General features: G+C 54.2%; 5 protein-coding genes across 5 annotated transcripts; 3 read left to right on the forward strand and 2 right to left on the reverse strand.

The window, feature by feature from the left end:
* Positions 1-585: 585 nt before the first annotated feature.
* BP01DRAFT_352582 (F1F0 ATP synthase subunit gamma) lies at positions 586-2,256 on the forward strand. The gene is made up of 5 exons (XM_025573976.1): positions 586-686; positions 852-1,426; positions 1,490-1,602; positions 1,656-1,711; positions 1,763-2,256. The coding sequence occupies exons 1-5, from the start codon at positions 631-633 to the stop codon at positions 1,854-1,856; spliced, it is 894 nt and encodes a 297-aa protein (XP_025436025.1). The 5' UTR covers positions 586-630; the 3' UTR covers positions 1,857-2,256.
* Positions 2,257-2,626: 370 nt separating this feature from the next.
* BP01DRAFT_420126 (DnaJ domain protein) lies at positions 2,627-5,410 on the forward strand (the record flags this gene model as incomplete). The annotated part of the gene is made up of 3 exons (XM_025579444.1): positions 2,627-2,791; positions 2,961-4,262; positions 4,340-5,410. The coding sequence occupies 3 exons, from the start codon at positions 2,627-2,629 to the stop codon at positions 5,372-5,374; spliced, it is 2,502 nt and encodes an 833-aa protein (XP_025436026.1). The 3' UTR covers positions 5,375-5,410.
* Positions 5,411-5,543: 133 nt separating this feature from the next.
* Positions 5,544-7,082, reverse strand: BP01DRAFT_286402 (F-box protein; the record flags this gene model as incomplete). The annotated part of the gene is made up of 1 exon (XM_025571463.1): positions 5,544-7,082. The coding sequence occupies one exon, from the start codon at positions 7,080-7,082 to the stop codon at positions 5,544-5,546; it is 1,539 nt and encodes a 512-aa protein (XP_025436027.1).
* A 426-nt stretch (positions 7,083-7,508) lies between these two features.
* Positions 7,509-9,374, forward strand: BP01DRAFT_352584 (putative disulfide isomerase). The gene is made up of 3 exons (XM_025573977.1): positions 7,509-7,803; positions 7,870-7,877; positions 7,957-9,374. Exons 1-3 carry the CDS (start codon positions 7,651-7,653, stop codon positions 9,215-9,217), a joined length of 1,422 nt encoding a protein of 473 aa, XP_025436028.1. The 5' UTR covers positions 7,509-7,650; the 3' UTR covers positions 9,218-9,374.
* Positions 9,375-9,386: 12 nt separating this feature from the next.
* Positions 9,387-13,369, reverse strand: BP01DRAFT_310344 (putative capsular associated protein). The gene is made up of 7 exons (XM_025572414.1): positions 12,908-13,369; positions 12,774-12,832; positions 12,354-12,676; positions 11,877-12,290; positions 11,672-11,818; positions 11,191-11,621; positions 9,387-11,139 (listed from the first exon to the last, which is right to left on the reverse strand). The coding sequence occupies exons 1-7, from the start codon at positions 12,949-12,951 to the stop codon at positions 9,564-9,566; spliced, it is 2,994 nt and encodes a 997-aa protein (XP_025436029.1). The 5' UTR covers positions 12,952-13,369; the 3' UTR covers positions 9,387-9,563.
* Between the last annotated feature and the right edge of the window lie 920 nt (positions 13,370-14,289).

A 14,289-nucleotide genomic window follows, 5' to 3' on the forward strand; every position in this document is an offset into this window, starting at 1 on the left:
AAAGGAAAAAGAGTTGAGAGTGACAAGAAGAAAGAAGAGGAAGAGAGAGAGGAGAGAGTAGCGAGGCGAGAACCTGGAATGGAATGGAAAACGAGGCCGTCCCGAGATGGGGGCCTGAGGCGAGCGAATCTGACTTAGTGGTTAACTTACTGTGACTTCAGGTTTCTCCGGCCCTCCCAGCGCGCACGAAGCGGCGACAAATTGACCGGCCTGAGGATCTCACTTTGTCCATTCTGGGAATTAAATGACGATTCCATTCACAGTTTGGATGCCTTGATGCCTGAGTGTCTGCAGAGCTCAGAGTGGCAAAAGTAGCCTTAACTAGTTACCCTTATTTACTCAAGGTCCGTCAGTCAGTCACCTGACCGGAAAAATGGCGTGGTAGGTCTTTGCGGTTGTCCCTAGCACCCACGAACCAGCGCTCCTACTTTGAGACTAGCGTGACTGGAATCCCGTGCTGTCCGGCTGTCGGAAGAACAGAAACAGGAGTCCCAAGTTCAACCACCGACTTCTCATCCGCCCAGCCCAAAAGAGGATTCTCTGACCTCCTCCTCTCCCCACCCTCCCCCCTCCACAACTTCTTTATCGTTGGTCCTTAATTTGACCGTACGGTTATCTCTTCAATTCAAGATGTTCTCCCGTGCTGTTCGTCCGGCCGTTCGCGCTGGTAGCATTGCGGTCTCCCGGTAAGTTCCCTTCAGTCCGGCCAATCCACAACCCACCCGACTCATCGCCATTGTGCATCCCTCCCCGAACCTAAACATTGGGTTGGCTCGCAAACATCAAACCGACTCGGACGAAGTCAAGAGCTTGGGTCGCTATCATGGATCAATGGCTGATTTATCCCAAAGCACTGCTCCTGCCAACGCCGCCAACTTCGCGACTCTGCGTGAAATCGAGGGCCGTCTCAAGTCCATCAAGAACATCGAGAAGATCACCAACACCATGAAGGTCATCGCCTCTACCCGTCTTACTCGCGCTCAGAAGGCCATGGAGGAGTCCCGCAGCTATGGACAGACCTCCAACACTGTTTTCGAGCAGGCTGACACCAAGCCCCTCGAGGACAAGAAGACTCTGTTCGTCATCGCCAGCTCCGACAAGGGTCTTTGCGGTGGTATCCACTCCGGTCTCAGCAAGGCCACCCGCCGTATGCTCCAGCAGACTCCCAACGCCGACATTGTCGTCCTCGGAGAGAAGGCCAAGGCCCAGCTGTCCCGTACCAACCCCAACGCCATCGTCCTGAGCTTCGCCAACGTCTGCAAGGATGTTCCTACCTTCGCCGACGCTCAGGCCATCGCTGACCAGATTGCTCTGCTTCCCGAGGACTACGCCAGCGTCAAGATCGTCTACAACAAGTTCCTCAACGCTCAGAGCTACGAGCCCGCCACCGTTGAGGCTTTCTCCGAGGAGGCTATCACCCAGTCCCGTGAGTGGTTCCAGTTGCTTTTTGTGCTTGGAAATGAGGACATGTGCTAAACTACGTCTATAGCCAACCTCTCTGCCTACGAGACTGATGAGGAGACCTTGACCAACCTCCGCGAGTACGCTCTTGCCAACAGCTTGTTCTGGGCTCTTGCTGAGGGTCACGCCTGCGAGATCTCTGTGAGTTGCTTCGTGGAATGGTTAGACCATGGATTCGTGCTAACACAAGTCAGGCTCGTCGCAACGCCATGGAGAACGCCTCCAAGAACGCCGGTGAGATGATCAACAAGTGAGTTCTGTGGCCCCTTGTGGTGATGAGAACGAGTCTAATACATCGCAGGTTCCAGATTCTGTACAACCGTCAGCGTCAAGCCGCCATTACCAACGAACTGGTTGAGATTATCACTGGTGCTACCGCCAGTGCGGACATGTAAAAGCTTTTCTGAAGCTTTTGTGGGGAGGGGTCGCCATGTGTGTAGACTTACTCATAAATACCTAGATCCTTGCCAGCCTGTAAAATCTATCACTACCTTTTCTTTGTCTGTGATAATTTCCCGGGGATGATTCAAGTGGATGCTTGGTTCATGCTGCAGTAAGGAGTCATTGTTTAATACATGGTTTTTGAGTATACTGAAGAGAGTCGCATCGCATTGCACATGATTCACCTTTGGTGCACCCGCTGCAATTGTGGCGAATGTTTACAGTATCATCGATTCACAGCTGACTGGGATTATCCATTCGACAGTGTGGTCTTTCACCATTGAAACTCGTTCTCATCTCAATAGCTCGTCAGATTCCTTCCTTCCAGGTAACATGTCCATGAGTGAAGGCGTCCCATTTAACCACCAGAAGCATCAAATGTCTACATATAAAAGCATCTTCCTGTTCCAGCTTCGTCTTTCAGCTTTGTACTCCTTCGCCGGTCCTTCCAGCTACAGCAGATCGTCTCACTGCGGTGTACTTGGTCTCCATCAAACATTGGAGCCATCAACCCCGTAACGGTCACCACAACAAACGGACGCAGGTCTAAACCAACAACAAACGACATACCCATCACCAAAAACCTCCGCCTCTTATCTCTCCCTCTCAACACACATTCGAGCCAACCTCACCTTTCTCGTCTTATAACAAACCTCTCCCGCAAACACCATCCTCAGGTCCATGCGACACAGCCACATCCACATCCACATCCAACTGCCCCAAGATGACCACCACCACCACCTCAACCCCAGCCTTCATCAACTGCTACGCAACCCTCAACGTCCCCCGCCACGCCGACCTCAAAGATATCAACAGTGCCTATAAGCGGCTCGCGCTGAAACACCACCCGGACAAGACAGATGGCGGCGATGCCGAGGCATTTCAGAGGGTGAGTCCGTCCCTGTCTCTCCCAGAAGCAACAACTACCTATACCGTATTACATGATCCTCCATATCGCCTAACCACAAAACACAAACACTTCCTTCACTCCTCTTCTCCCATCAGCATAACACCATTGACCCCCCCTGTACCCACCAGACTCACACGAAAACAAATAGATCCTCTACGCCGTCGAAACCCTCCGCGACCCGACCCGCCGCGCCGTCCACGACGCCACCCTCGCCGATCACCTCTGCCGCAATCTCCAATTCAACAACCTCGATCTCAACGCCGACGAATCGTTTCACTACCATTACCATCATACCAGCTACCCAACCAGACAGAGCCGGTATGAGGCATCCTACCGCCACAGCGTGCACATGGATCCAACGGCCCCCGAGTCTATCGAGATCCTGGAGCAGATGCAGCGGAACCGCGAGGTGAGCGAGCAATTGGAGAGGGAGATCAGGGATGCTGAGGCGGCGGCTGCTGCTGCTGCTGCCGCCGCCGCGGGGCTGTTTGAGGAGGTTGAGGGAGAGGGAGAAGGGAGGGGATGGGAGGGGTATGGCTATGACCAGGGGCGGGTGGTAGACAGTGAGTTGAGTTCTTGGTCGTCTTCGTCGGAGGAGCCGATTGGGTATTACGATGAGAGTGGATGTTTGATTACGAGGAAGAAGGTGTGCAAGGGGAGGAAGGGAAAGGAAATTCACAGAAAGGAGAGTAGGGTGGAAGGAGAGAAGGAAGGACTGACTGATGAGAGAGAGGTGGAGGAGGAAGATGAGCAGGAGGAGCATTGGATTGGGACTTCGGCTGAAACGGCCTATTGGTCGCAAGAGAAGCAGGTAAGAGATCAGGCTAAGGAGGAGAAACACGCCAAGTGGATGGCGAGTCTTTTGGACGCGGAGGTGGGGCGGGAGGCCATGAAGAAGGGAGATCGGTGGGAGAAGCCGCAGGATTTGAACGAGGATCTTGAGGATGATCTTGAGGAGAATTTTGAGGGCGGGTCTGGAGAGGAGTTCGAGAAGCAGTATTTGGGAGAGTTTGAGCTGGAGGGTCAAGACTTCGAGGCGGAGGAAGAGTACGAAGAAGAAGAGGAGTACGAAGAGGAGGAGGATGCCGACGAGGAGGACGAGGATTTGGGGGACGAGCAGGAAGAGTTTAACGAAGAGGAACAGTCTGAACAAGACCACTCGTCTGAACCCGAAGCACTGCAGGAGAGAACATCCATCGGTGATCTCATTGATCTTGAAGTTGCCGTCAGCGGCCACGCAGAAATGCACACCATGGCCAGCAAAGGAAGCACTGGGTCTGCATCTACCGAGATTATACCTGAAGACCACCAATCGGGTGATCTGCTGGATGTGGTGGTGGAGGGCGCGATCTTGCAGACTGGTCTAAGGCATAGTCCCCCGGCAGATGGCCAGGCAGGGCGAACGAACGAAGGCGCCGGCGACGGCTGGACAGACGATAATGACGCAAACGTGAGTTTTGCCAGCTTCTCCTGGTTCTAGAAAATGTTCACTCGACGTGAGTTGAGGGACATGCTAAATCTAGATAGTATGGAGTGCCCGGCGGCGAAGTCTTCCACGAGATGTTCTGCAAGGAAGATATTGGACCTAAGCGGCAAGCAATATGCATGTGTAAGAGAATCGAGGGTATAGCGAACGATGAAAAGGACTGGTTCCGATATCCAGGACAAATGCCTTGGGGCGTGAGCTTGCCACATCGATATTCCAGAGACAGCACTACCGCCACCGACAATAATGACGAAGACGATTCGGAGGATGAAGATGAAGATGAAGGCAACTCCGAGAGAGACAGAACCGAAGACGGAGATGACCATTCCGAGATGACTGAAGACTACTCTGAAGACGACCGCACTGAAGAGAACGCCACTGAGAAAGACAACTCCTCCAATGACTCCTCCGGATCTCACCCTCACAACCCGCACACCAAACCTGACAACAACAGCAACAACCACCACCACCCCGATCCTAAGCACGATACCACCGCTGCATACTACACCTCCTCTCAATCCACACCAAGCACCGCAACCCGAGCCAACGACTTCCTAGACACCTACTCACGAGCAAACCCTGACTCCGAGCTCTACTACTCCTGCGACACCAAAGACGAAGCAACCACCGCCGCCGCCGAACAATCCGACACCGACTTCGCGACTGCAAACGAGGATCTGGCTTCCTCAATCGACTTGTTCCAGCAGTTCCCCGGCTCCAGACACCATTTCACACCCCTGCTCCCATACTTCCAAACCAAGCTCCACGCAAGCCATGGCCGATACACGAACGACGACATACTCGTTGAATGCCGGGGGGTTATCATGGAGACCTTCTGCGGATGGCTGGAAGGCGTCCGGCGCAGCTTCCGGGTTGATGATGCGGCGGTGGCTTCGGCGACACGTGGTAATCAAGCACAGCAGGGTGGATGCCTTCACCTGGGTTACTGGACCAAGGCCTATGGGCAGGCGGAGTGTAGGGTTTGTGGGCAGTGGGAGCCCATCTTCACGCTCACCTGCCCGGAATGCGGGATTGAAGCATGTGTCGCTTGCAAGTTTGCAGCGCCGGCTGCTTAGTTGTTGTTCCAGAGAGGTTGGGATGGGTGTTTTTAGGTGTTTTTAAGCCCTTTACTTTTGTGATCTCGGCCTGGATATCGCTAGCTGGATATCTCTTCAAAGAAAACGGGGAACGGGATGATCTGCCATGCAGAAGAATTAGGGATTGCATCCATTCGTGGAATTGTGTCTATCTATCAAATCTGAATACAACCAGTTCCCTATTCCCGTTTTCGCCCACTATGTACCTCTCATTCCCGTAAATCTTGCCTCTGCCGGTGAGCTCAAATGCTTCATCCTGCGTGAGTCTCGTGGTTGAGGTGGGCGTTTGGATACTCAGGAGCATGCGCATGTCGAACGGCCACCGGATGGAAGATAAGTACAAGCTATAACCTACCTGGGCTTGTTCGTCGTACGCCTCCGAGACTATGGCATACGATGGCTCATTCCACGGAGAGGATCGAACGGGCGCCGTTTGCAAGCTGCAGTTACCGCGATAAGGAGGTAGTGATACGTCCACGAACCTCCTCCAAGCCGGACCATCACCAACCAAGGGGATGGTCGTGACGCGCACCTCCGTCATCCAGTCCGCTGGGCCTCTCCGAACCTGCGGCTCGGGACATCGACTTTCGACGATCTCGATGGAGTGATCATCTTCCGTGATACTCAGACACTGCACCCCCGGAAGGCCGCGTTGGCGCACGGAGTAGAAGCCCAGCTCCCTGAACCCGAATCGGGTGACGATCGGGGGCCCCTGGTCCTCAGTCTCCTCGCGCAGGCGACCCGTTGGGTCCAGCGAGGGCCGATACGACGAGGGTCGAGAGATATCCCAAACCGAGAGCGACTCGATCGGGGCGTCGTCGTCCGCCGTGTACAGGCTGCGATTCGGCTGCCAGATGTAGATCGCGTAATGCGTCTTACTGTGGGTCGAGTAGAAGCGGTCTCGCTCACTCAGCGGATGGCCGAGGAACATGATCTTCCATTCATTGCGGAAGGTGATGCTCCAGGTGCCGGTAGCGGGCGATTGGGTCACGTCAAACGAGGAGGCGAAATGCCGGTGCACGCCGTCACTGTCATTGAGCCAGTGGAAGGCCTTAGGCTCCGCCCATTCCACTACAAGCACCCGCCGCTGCAGGCGAATGCGCCGGATCACCTTGCCCATGATGAAGAACGGCACCATGAACCGGCGGCTCGTGTCCAAATCCAGGAGGACCAAGCACGCATGATCCGCACTCGGATATACCACCAGCCCTTCTTCATAGGACCAGAAAGACTCGGAGAACAAGCAGTCCACGCGCTGCACGAGCTGGCTGGCGTGCGTCTCCCATGGCTGGATCGGGAACCACTCGCGCTCGCCCGTCGCGCCAAAATCATCACACAAGCGGTACTTCTGCACGGATTGCGGTTGGCCGCGACGCAGGTGGTCGTAGCGAGACGCAACCCGGTCGAAGAGTTGGCGCCAATGATCGCTGTCCTCTGTTCCAGCCGGCGGCTCGTCCGTGTCCGTTTCGTGGTCGAGTTCCCGCACCTCTCGGGCTCGAGGGAAAAGCCGCCTCAACAGCGGGATGAGATACAACGGACTGCTAAAGGCCTCGGTCCAGAGTTTGCAGACCCGGCGACAGCATATGATGTCTTTGGGCGAAAGCTGCTTGAAGACCATCCAGAAAATTTCCCGGGGTAGAGATGTCAGCGTCGTTGCTGTTGTTGTTGTTGTGCCCTCGGGCTCCATAGCTGCAGCCATGGTTTGACCGGGGAGGGGGCACTTTTGCGGGGTTGATCAGTGTCGTGTGATCATGGAAACACGGGGGTGGGAAGGATATGACAATGCAAAGACAATCAATTGAGCTATGCTCAGAAAGTCTCCACAATTAGCCATCCATGAACGCGCCATGCAAGGGTTGCAAGAGCTGCGGGGGTAGGAGGGGTTGGGAAGGAAGATTGCATTTGAGGCCGCAAGGATTTACTGGTGATGGTTGTTTACTTCGGAAATGATGGATGATGGATGGATGGATGCCGCGTCCGAAGATGCGGGATGGTGGCCTGAGATTCCAGGCTAAAGACAATCTTCAATTCACTCCACCGCCTGCCTAGTGAGGGAGCTATACATAGAAACCCCATCCAATGAATCCCAGCTCAGCTCAATGTCACATGCCAAGAGCTTCAGGACACCTTGCTTCAATCTTCCCTCTTCTGTCTGGACGATGCATTCCAGCTACTACTAACTAAAAGTACACACTTGATAAGTATCATCTCCTAGTTCTGGTGGTCAAGACACCCCCAAATTCATTGTCTCCAAAATGCTCCCGCCCAGCTCTGCTGTCTTCCTCGCGGCCTCGCTACTCGCGGCGCTGCCCGTCCAGGCAGATGGACTGTACACGAAGAAATCCCCCGTGTTGCAGGTGACATCCAAGAACTACGACCAACTCATTGCGCATTCTAACCACACATCGGTAAGGATCCCCCTCCCGTCACCAAACACATCTCAGTGACCATCTAACTAACCTCAATTTCCATAGATTGTAGAGTAAGCCTCTCTCTCTCCACCCCCCCTTCTTCCCCGTCCTCCCAACGACAACACAAGATCCCTAAATCTTGAAACCCAGATTCTACGCCCCCTGGTGCGGCCACTGCCAGAACCTCAAGCCCGCCTACGAGAAAGCCGCCAAGAACCTCGACGGCCTAGCCAAAGTCGCCGCGATCAACTGCGACGAGGACACCAACAAGCCTCTCTGCGGCCAGATGGGGGTGCGCGGCTTCCCGACCCTGAAGATCGTGACCCCCGGCAAGAAGCCCGGCAAACCGCGGGTGGAGGACTACCAGGGTGCGCGCTCCGCCAAAGCCATTGTTGAGGCCGTCGTTGACCGCATCCCGAACCACGTGCGCCGCCTCACGGACAAGGACCTGGATAGCTGGCTATCGGACGACCACAAGGCCCCTAAAGCCATCCTCTTCACGGACAAGGGAACCACCAGCGCCTTGATCCGGGCGTTGGCGATTGACTTTTTGGGCTCGATTCAGATCGCCCAGGTGCGGAACAAGGAGACGGCGGCGGTGGAGCGGTTCGGGGTGAAGGAATTCCCGACCTTGGTGCTGATCCCCGCGGGCAGCAGCGAGCAGGATGCGATTGTTTACAGTGGAGACCTGAAGAAGGCGCCTTTGGTGGAGTTCTTGAGCCAGGTGGCGGCGCCGAACCCGGATCCTGCTCCGGTTGCTCCTTCGGCTGCTAAGAAAAGCTCTTCCTCCAAGGCTCCCGCGGCGGAGAAAAAGAAGAAGAATGGAGAAGAAGAAGAAGATGATGATGATGGAAAGACTCAACAGGCGGATGAATCCGGAGCAGAGGAACAGCAGCAACAGCCGCCGGCCCCTGCGCCCCCCGTGCCGGCTCCGCAGATCGAGTCTCTGACGACCCCGGAAGCCCTCGCCGCAGCTTGCCTGGCTCCCAAGTCGGGCACGTGTGTGCTGGCCCTTCTGCCTGAGGAGTCGCAGGCCGAGACGGAGACGGAGAGCTCAGCGCAAGTCGTCGCTCTGGCCAGCTTGGCCGAGGTGGCGCATAAGCACGCTCTACACAAGAGCAAGCTGTTCCCTCTTTACGGTGTTCCAGCGACGAACAGCGGGGCGAAGTCCCTGCGTGTGGCCCTGGGGCTGTCGGAGCAGGGCCTCGAGATTGTCGCTGTCAACGGCCGGAGAGGATGGTGGAGAAAGTACGCTTCCGCAGAGGCCGATTACAGCGTCGAGCGCCTGGACGCATGGGTGGATGCCATCCGTCTTGGAGAAGGTTCCAAGGAAAAGCTACCCGAAGGCGTGATCGTTGCGGAGTCGCAGCAGGCAGAGAAGCCTGTCGTAGCCGATCATGACGAGTTGTAAGATAATTGGGAGCCTGCGTTGTAATGGGCGCCTCAGCAACTAGTAGCATAACCAACGGTATTTTAGTCAGGCCGAAACATGTATTTTTTGAGACGATATTGCCAGGCGAACGGGACAAGTGAATGCTACAAACAAGAAACAAGAACCAAAGAAGAAGTCTTGATAGTAACACGATTAGAATATATTTCGGATCAGAAAAACAGGGATCAAGAAGTTACAATAGGTAGTAGTATATAGTCATTACACATGTCCGTCGCCTCCACCGCCCCACCAACCCCTGTATCATCATTATCATCAAGTTAGTTGGAGAGAGACAGCCGGTGGCTCTCACTAGCCATAGGTGACACTATAGCGTAAACCCCAGTTCCTCTCGGCGATCGTCTGTCAAGCGCCCCCATTCTAACAGGAGCCTGAAGAAGTAAATTTCCATATCCTCTTTGCGCAGCACTTGCGCCGCCCACTTTCGCCCTTCTTCTGCGATCCATTGACCCTCGATGTCGTGGGGTTGGAGGCGAGCTTTCCTCTCAGAGGTCGAGGAGTAGTCGCTGGAGTCAACTCCCGAGAAGTATGCCAGGGTACTCCACAAGCCGTGAAGGCGGACATCGACGGGTACGAAGTGTAGCCAAGGAGTTATGCGCGTTTCGAACCATTGGCGGAATAGGCCCGTCTTGAAAGGCAGGCTGTGGCTCTGCATGAAAGGAAGGAAGCGGCCGCTGAAACCGGCGCCGTCCGCGTCAAAGAGATACCGATTCTGCCAGTGAGCTTGAAAGTCCACCCGCCCGCTAAGGCCGAATTCAGCGGTCTGGTCGTCGCAATCCTGGTGCCGGCAACGGACGATCGGGTCGAGGATATTGACTGTTGTGTTGAGGTGAAGGGAGGAGGAAGGAAAAGTGCCAGGTAGAATCTCGTAGCGGTACGAGTCGGTGGTGTTGTCGGTAGTAGGCAGGAACACGGAGACGTGATTGTACGTGTTATTGTTGATCAGGTGGGTGAGGCGTTGTCGCGGCATGCCTTTCCACTCGCCTGAGTGGCTGATGCCTTCAGAGGTACTTCCAATCCAGAAAAGAGTGTTTGCTTTGTCAGTATAGTTGGCATCTGGGTACTCCGCCGAGGGCTTATATTCGATTTTGTCAACGTAGTTCCATGGGCTCGGAAAAATGATGTCGCCAAAGCCGGAAATCGCACTCTGGCTGAAAACCGGCATGAGCTCCTGTGAGACCTTGAAAGAGGCTGGTGACATGAAGAAACCGTGAAGGTGGGCCAGGTCTGGCTGATGGCATATATCAGTCGCCAGGGCCCAGTCGGACGGGAACTCGCCGAGTGAGTGAGGCCGAACACAGCTGACGCAGAGGTGACGGCGGTCCCAGATGCGTTGAGAGCGCGCTTTGGAAGATGGAGGACAAGTGGCGCTCACGTAGCGGTCAAAAATGTTCTTAAAAGAGTTGTCCACGAACATGGTGTCGTGCGTTTGGTCGGCCGGCTCGATCGGTCGCCATTGGTCACTACGGTCAGTCGACCATTCATTCAAGATGCGTTCGTCTTGGAGCACTGGATATGATCGGGCTTGATCTCGAAGGGCGGACATTTTCTCCCAAGGCACTGCCACTCGGGGCTCATCATTCAGATTGAAAGCCAGATCCATGTCCGGCAAGTGTTCAGCAAACTTCTCAATCATCTTGGCCGCGCTGATGACCATCCACGCATGGGTAGGCTTGATGCCCTCTTGTACTCTCGCAGTCCCATTGCGAATGCTGATGGCTCCGATTTCATTGTACGGGTTTGTGGCTAATTTCTGCGTCATGTCTCGTATCGCTGCGGGCGCTACCGCACGGAACGGAAGCAGGTTGTTATAGATTTCATCGAAATCATCAATGATAAGGGAGGATTTGTTCGTCGCAAATTCGTACCATTTATCGAAATTCCTAGTTCCTTATCAACGAGAGGCTTGGGGCAAGAGTGGATGGTGAACCTACGGTGGAGGGTGTTGATCATATTGCAGCCGATACTGCGCCACGGCATCGGCCAGGGTTTGACTGCTGTTGGCGCGGTGAAACCATTTGTCGTGATGTTGTCTACCTTCATAAATAAGCAGATCAATTGGATGCAAATGAGCAACACTGCCTTGCTGTGTGACGAGAATAAAGCCGATTCCTGCCATGACGGTCATAGCAACGCGCAATGTGATGTTGAACCGATAGAGAAACGACGGTTCCTCTTCAGAAGCCGTTCGCGCGTAAAGAAATGACAGACCCCCCCAATAGTTCAAGAGCAGAGCGGCGAAAGCACGACCAACAGTGATGAGGGGGAATGGCTGGTGCCCTTCGAACAAAGTCGCAGTCCAGGTGTAGTACAAGGAGACAAAGCCGGCCAACACCGAGAGGCCGACGACGCCATAGTGAGGGATCTGACCGTGTTAGCAGGTCGAGTTGTACACCTCAATCCCAACAGACTTACTAGCTGAGAGCCTGAGACCACAACACAAGCTATCAGTGCACCCTGACCGATAGCACTTCGCAGGAAGTGCGAACTGACAAGATTATCACTGCCATGGAATCTGACAGTCAGATAGGCTACAACAGCACCCCAGAATGCAGCCACGCCCTTTCAGTTCGCTCCAGTCAGACCCGTGGAAATCCAAACAATTGCTGAATTGACTTACGAGTAGACTGAAGCCCCAAGACACCAAGGTCTGTTTCCTCCGACCATCACGAGGTCGCGCGCCTTCATTGGCCAACTCGGCAGCACCAATCAAAACCATACAGTCGAGAACAACGCTGAGAACTCTCAAGGTGTGTAGGCGCGGGTACTGGCCCGATACAGCGGCGCAGATGTACGTCGATTCTCGTCCTTTATCGAATGCCACCGCCAAATATCCGCTAGCCATTAGGCAAACCGCTGACGCAACATATCGCAACTGGCTGCGAAAGACGAAGAAGTGAATGCGACTAGCGACAGTCGCTATTGTGCGGAGTTGCGCATTTTGAGGGCCTTCGGGAGCGGCCCATTTCGTGCTTGGCCGGCCGCGTTGATTACGCCAGTAATCATAGATAGCGATAAAGAACGGGATCGCATACTGGGATCGGGAGGAAGATGTTAGTGCAGACCTATGCACTTGTCCTTATGTTGACGCACTTACCGCGTAGCCGTCCGGGGCGCATTCGATGTTTTTCGTTATTTGTCGATATAAACCAACCCGGACACAGCCAAGAACGGTAAGCAGACCAATTTTGAACCAGCGAGGAAGGTTGCGCGACTTCACAGGTGTGATGCTACTGCTGCTACTCTCCAAGCTGATCGGCGACAAAGGTTCTTCGATCGCTTGGTCACGTTCCGCCAATGGTATGACGCTGTACTTGTGCACGGAGGACGGCTTGGGAATTCGATTGATAAAACGGCTCAGTAGAAGGAGGGAGAAGCCAGCGATGAGACATGCGATCACAGCTGTGTTGAGGGGGTGATCTGGGAAAAAGTGTTAGCGAGCCAGACGATGGCGGCTACGACGCGCCCCGGAGACGTCGGACTACAGTATGATCGCAATGGGGTGGAGATGAATTACCGAAGGCAAAAGTAGTGGTGTAAGACGTTGCAAGAAATGTGCAAGTGAGCAAAAAGATACTGAGGTAAGGTAAACAGTGAGCACCTATGGGTTCCTCTGAGAGGAGGGGAATGGTGTGGAAATACAGTACTCACCCCACAGAGGCCTTGAGCCCCGTCTCAGCGGAGAAGTGTACCATTCCGAATCAGACAAGTCATGAGTATGAAGGTCGCATAGCCATTCTCGCATCAACTAGTCGGTCAATCCAAGCAGCACATTGAGGTTGTATTCCCAAGCCACAAGAAGACAGGTCGACAGGGAAAAGAAGACGCGTGGGGACAAAAGTGAGGGAGAGTACGAGATTCGGTGGCCAAGAGGTTTCGGGCTTGGGTTGTTTCGGAGGGGGAAGAGGGAGGAAGAAGGAGAAAGTGTAGGGGAATTGGCTGGGGCAATCCCGCACGGGTAACAAGTGGAGACGTCAAGACTTTCTCCTCGCAATTCGATGCCTGTTCTAGTAGGCCTCTGTCCGCAATCTGGATCCTGGACAATCACAAGAGAGACAGAGGGGCTAACTGAGGGGAGGAGAGACGGGCGAGAAGGGAGAAGGAGAAGGCGAGAGATATGGGGAGAAGAGGTAGAGGAGAAAGTAGGGCAAGGGGAAAAGGCGAAGAGAAAAAAAGAGACTACTGATGCCAAGTATGGTCTTCGATGGTTGGGGGTTGCGTCAAGCACTCCAGCAAGTAAGCAAGTAAGCAAGTAAGCAATCAATCAATCAATTGAACTGGAGAGAAAGGGAAATTGACAGTGATTCTGGCCCATGGATCCAAGGGTTGCAACCGAGTCATCATCTGCTCTTTTCCCGCCCAGACTCTCTGTCAATTAGCCTTCGATCTCTCTCGCACGTCAGCACCGAGGTTGGTATGTAACCATATCTATCTTCCAAGTTCCCAACTCTCGCTCTCTCTCTCCTATCATTCTGATTCGGGTGGCCAGTCGACAGGTAAGCCAACCAACCCGTCAGGGTCCAGCCCATTCGAATTTCCCAGTTGATCGGCGTAATCCTAAGACAAGTCCACGCGTCTGGCAATGCCAGTCAAGCTGCCACTATCCCCGAAGTGGAATCTGCCCCTGTGATCGTTCTTGTTTTTCCTTGATCGACTCATTGCCCATTCTGCCCTCCTTCTTGGTCTGTCCTCGCAGACTTTAGAGACATACTCCGGAGTACTGTCATTGAAGGTTGATCGGAGTTGGGAAGCACGGGCCTTAAAATAGCGACGGGGTTAATTTCCCATGCAGCTCCACCACCACGGAGCACGGAGGGCTAGCTTGAGTAAGCTCTTCCCTGCGGTTGTGGCAGGATCAGAAACGGTATCTGGAAGTAGACTACCTGCAAGAAATAACCACCATTCAACCAGTCAACTGACCTGTGAACAAGAAGCAATAACTGTTCCTGTGTAATGCAAGAAGAGAATTGTCCGACATCGCCTGCCTTTGAGGGGCAGCCTTGCCAAGCGTCACGTGAAAATGCGGCCGCAGA

The sequence above is a fragment of the Aspergillus saccharolyticus genome (genome assembly GCF_003184585.1).
Source record: "Aspergillus saccharolyticus JOP 1030-1 unplaced genomic scaffold BP01scaffold_1, whole genome shotgun sequence".
Taxonomy (NCBI): Eukaryota; Fungi; Ascomycota; class Eurotiomycetes; order Eurotiales; family Aspergillaceae; genus Aspergillus; species Aspergillus saccharolyticus.

What these genes read in the sequence shown, in the direction of transcription:
- BP01DRAFT_352582 (XM_025573976.1), top strand. Translation starts at nt 631, where the DNA reads ATGTTCTCCCGTGCTGTTCGTCCGGCCGTTCGCGCTGGTAGCATTGCG. An exon ending in GGAGGCTATCACCCAGTCCC is followed by an intron (nt 1,427 to 1,489) that starts GTGAGTGGTTCC and finishes CTACGTCTATAG; the next exon opens with CCAACCTCTCTGCCTACGAG. An exon ending in GTCACGCCTGCGAGATCTCT is followed by an intron (nt 1,603 to 1,655) that starts GTGAGTTGCTTC and finishes AACACAAGTCAG; the next exon opens with GCTCGTCGCAACGCCATGGA.
- BP01DRAFT_352584 (XM_025573977.1), top strand. Translation starts at nt 7,651, where the DNA reads ATGCTCCCGCCCAGCTCTGCTGTCTTCCTCGCGGCCTCGCTACTCGCG.
- BP01DRAFT_310344 (XM_025572414.1), bottom strand. Translation starts at nt 12,951, where the DNA reads ATGGTACACTTCTCCGCTGAGACGGGGCTCAAGGCCTCTGTGGG. An exon ending in TGGTCTCAGGCTCTCAGCTA is followed by an intron (nt 11,622 to 11,671) that starts GTAAGTCTGTTG and finishes TAACACGGTCAG; the next exon opens with ATCCCTCACTATGGCGTCGT. An exon ending in TATGATCAACACCCTCCACC is followed by an intron (nt 11,140 to 11,190) that starts GTAGGTTCACCA and finishes ATAAGGAACTAG; the next exon opens with GAATTTCGATAAATGGTACG.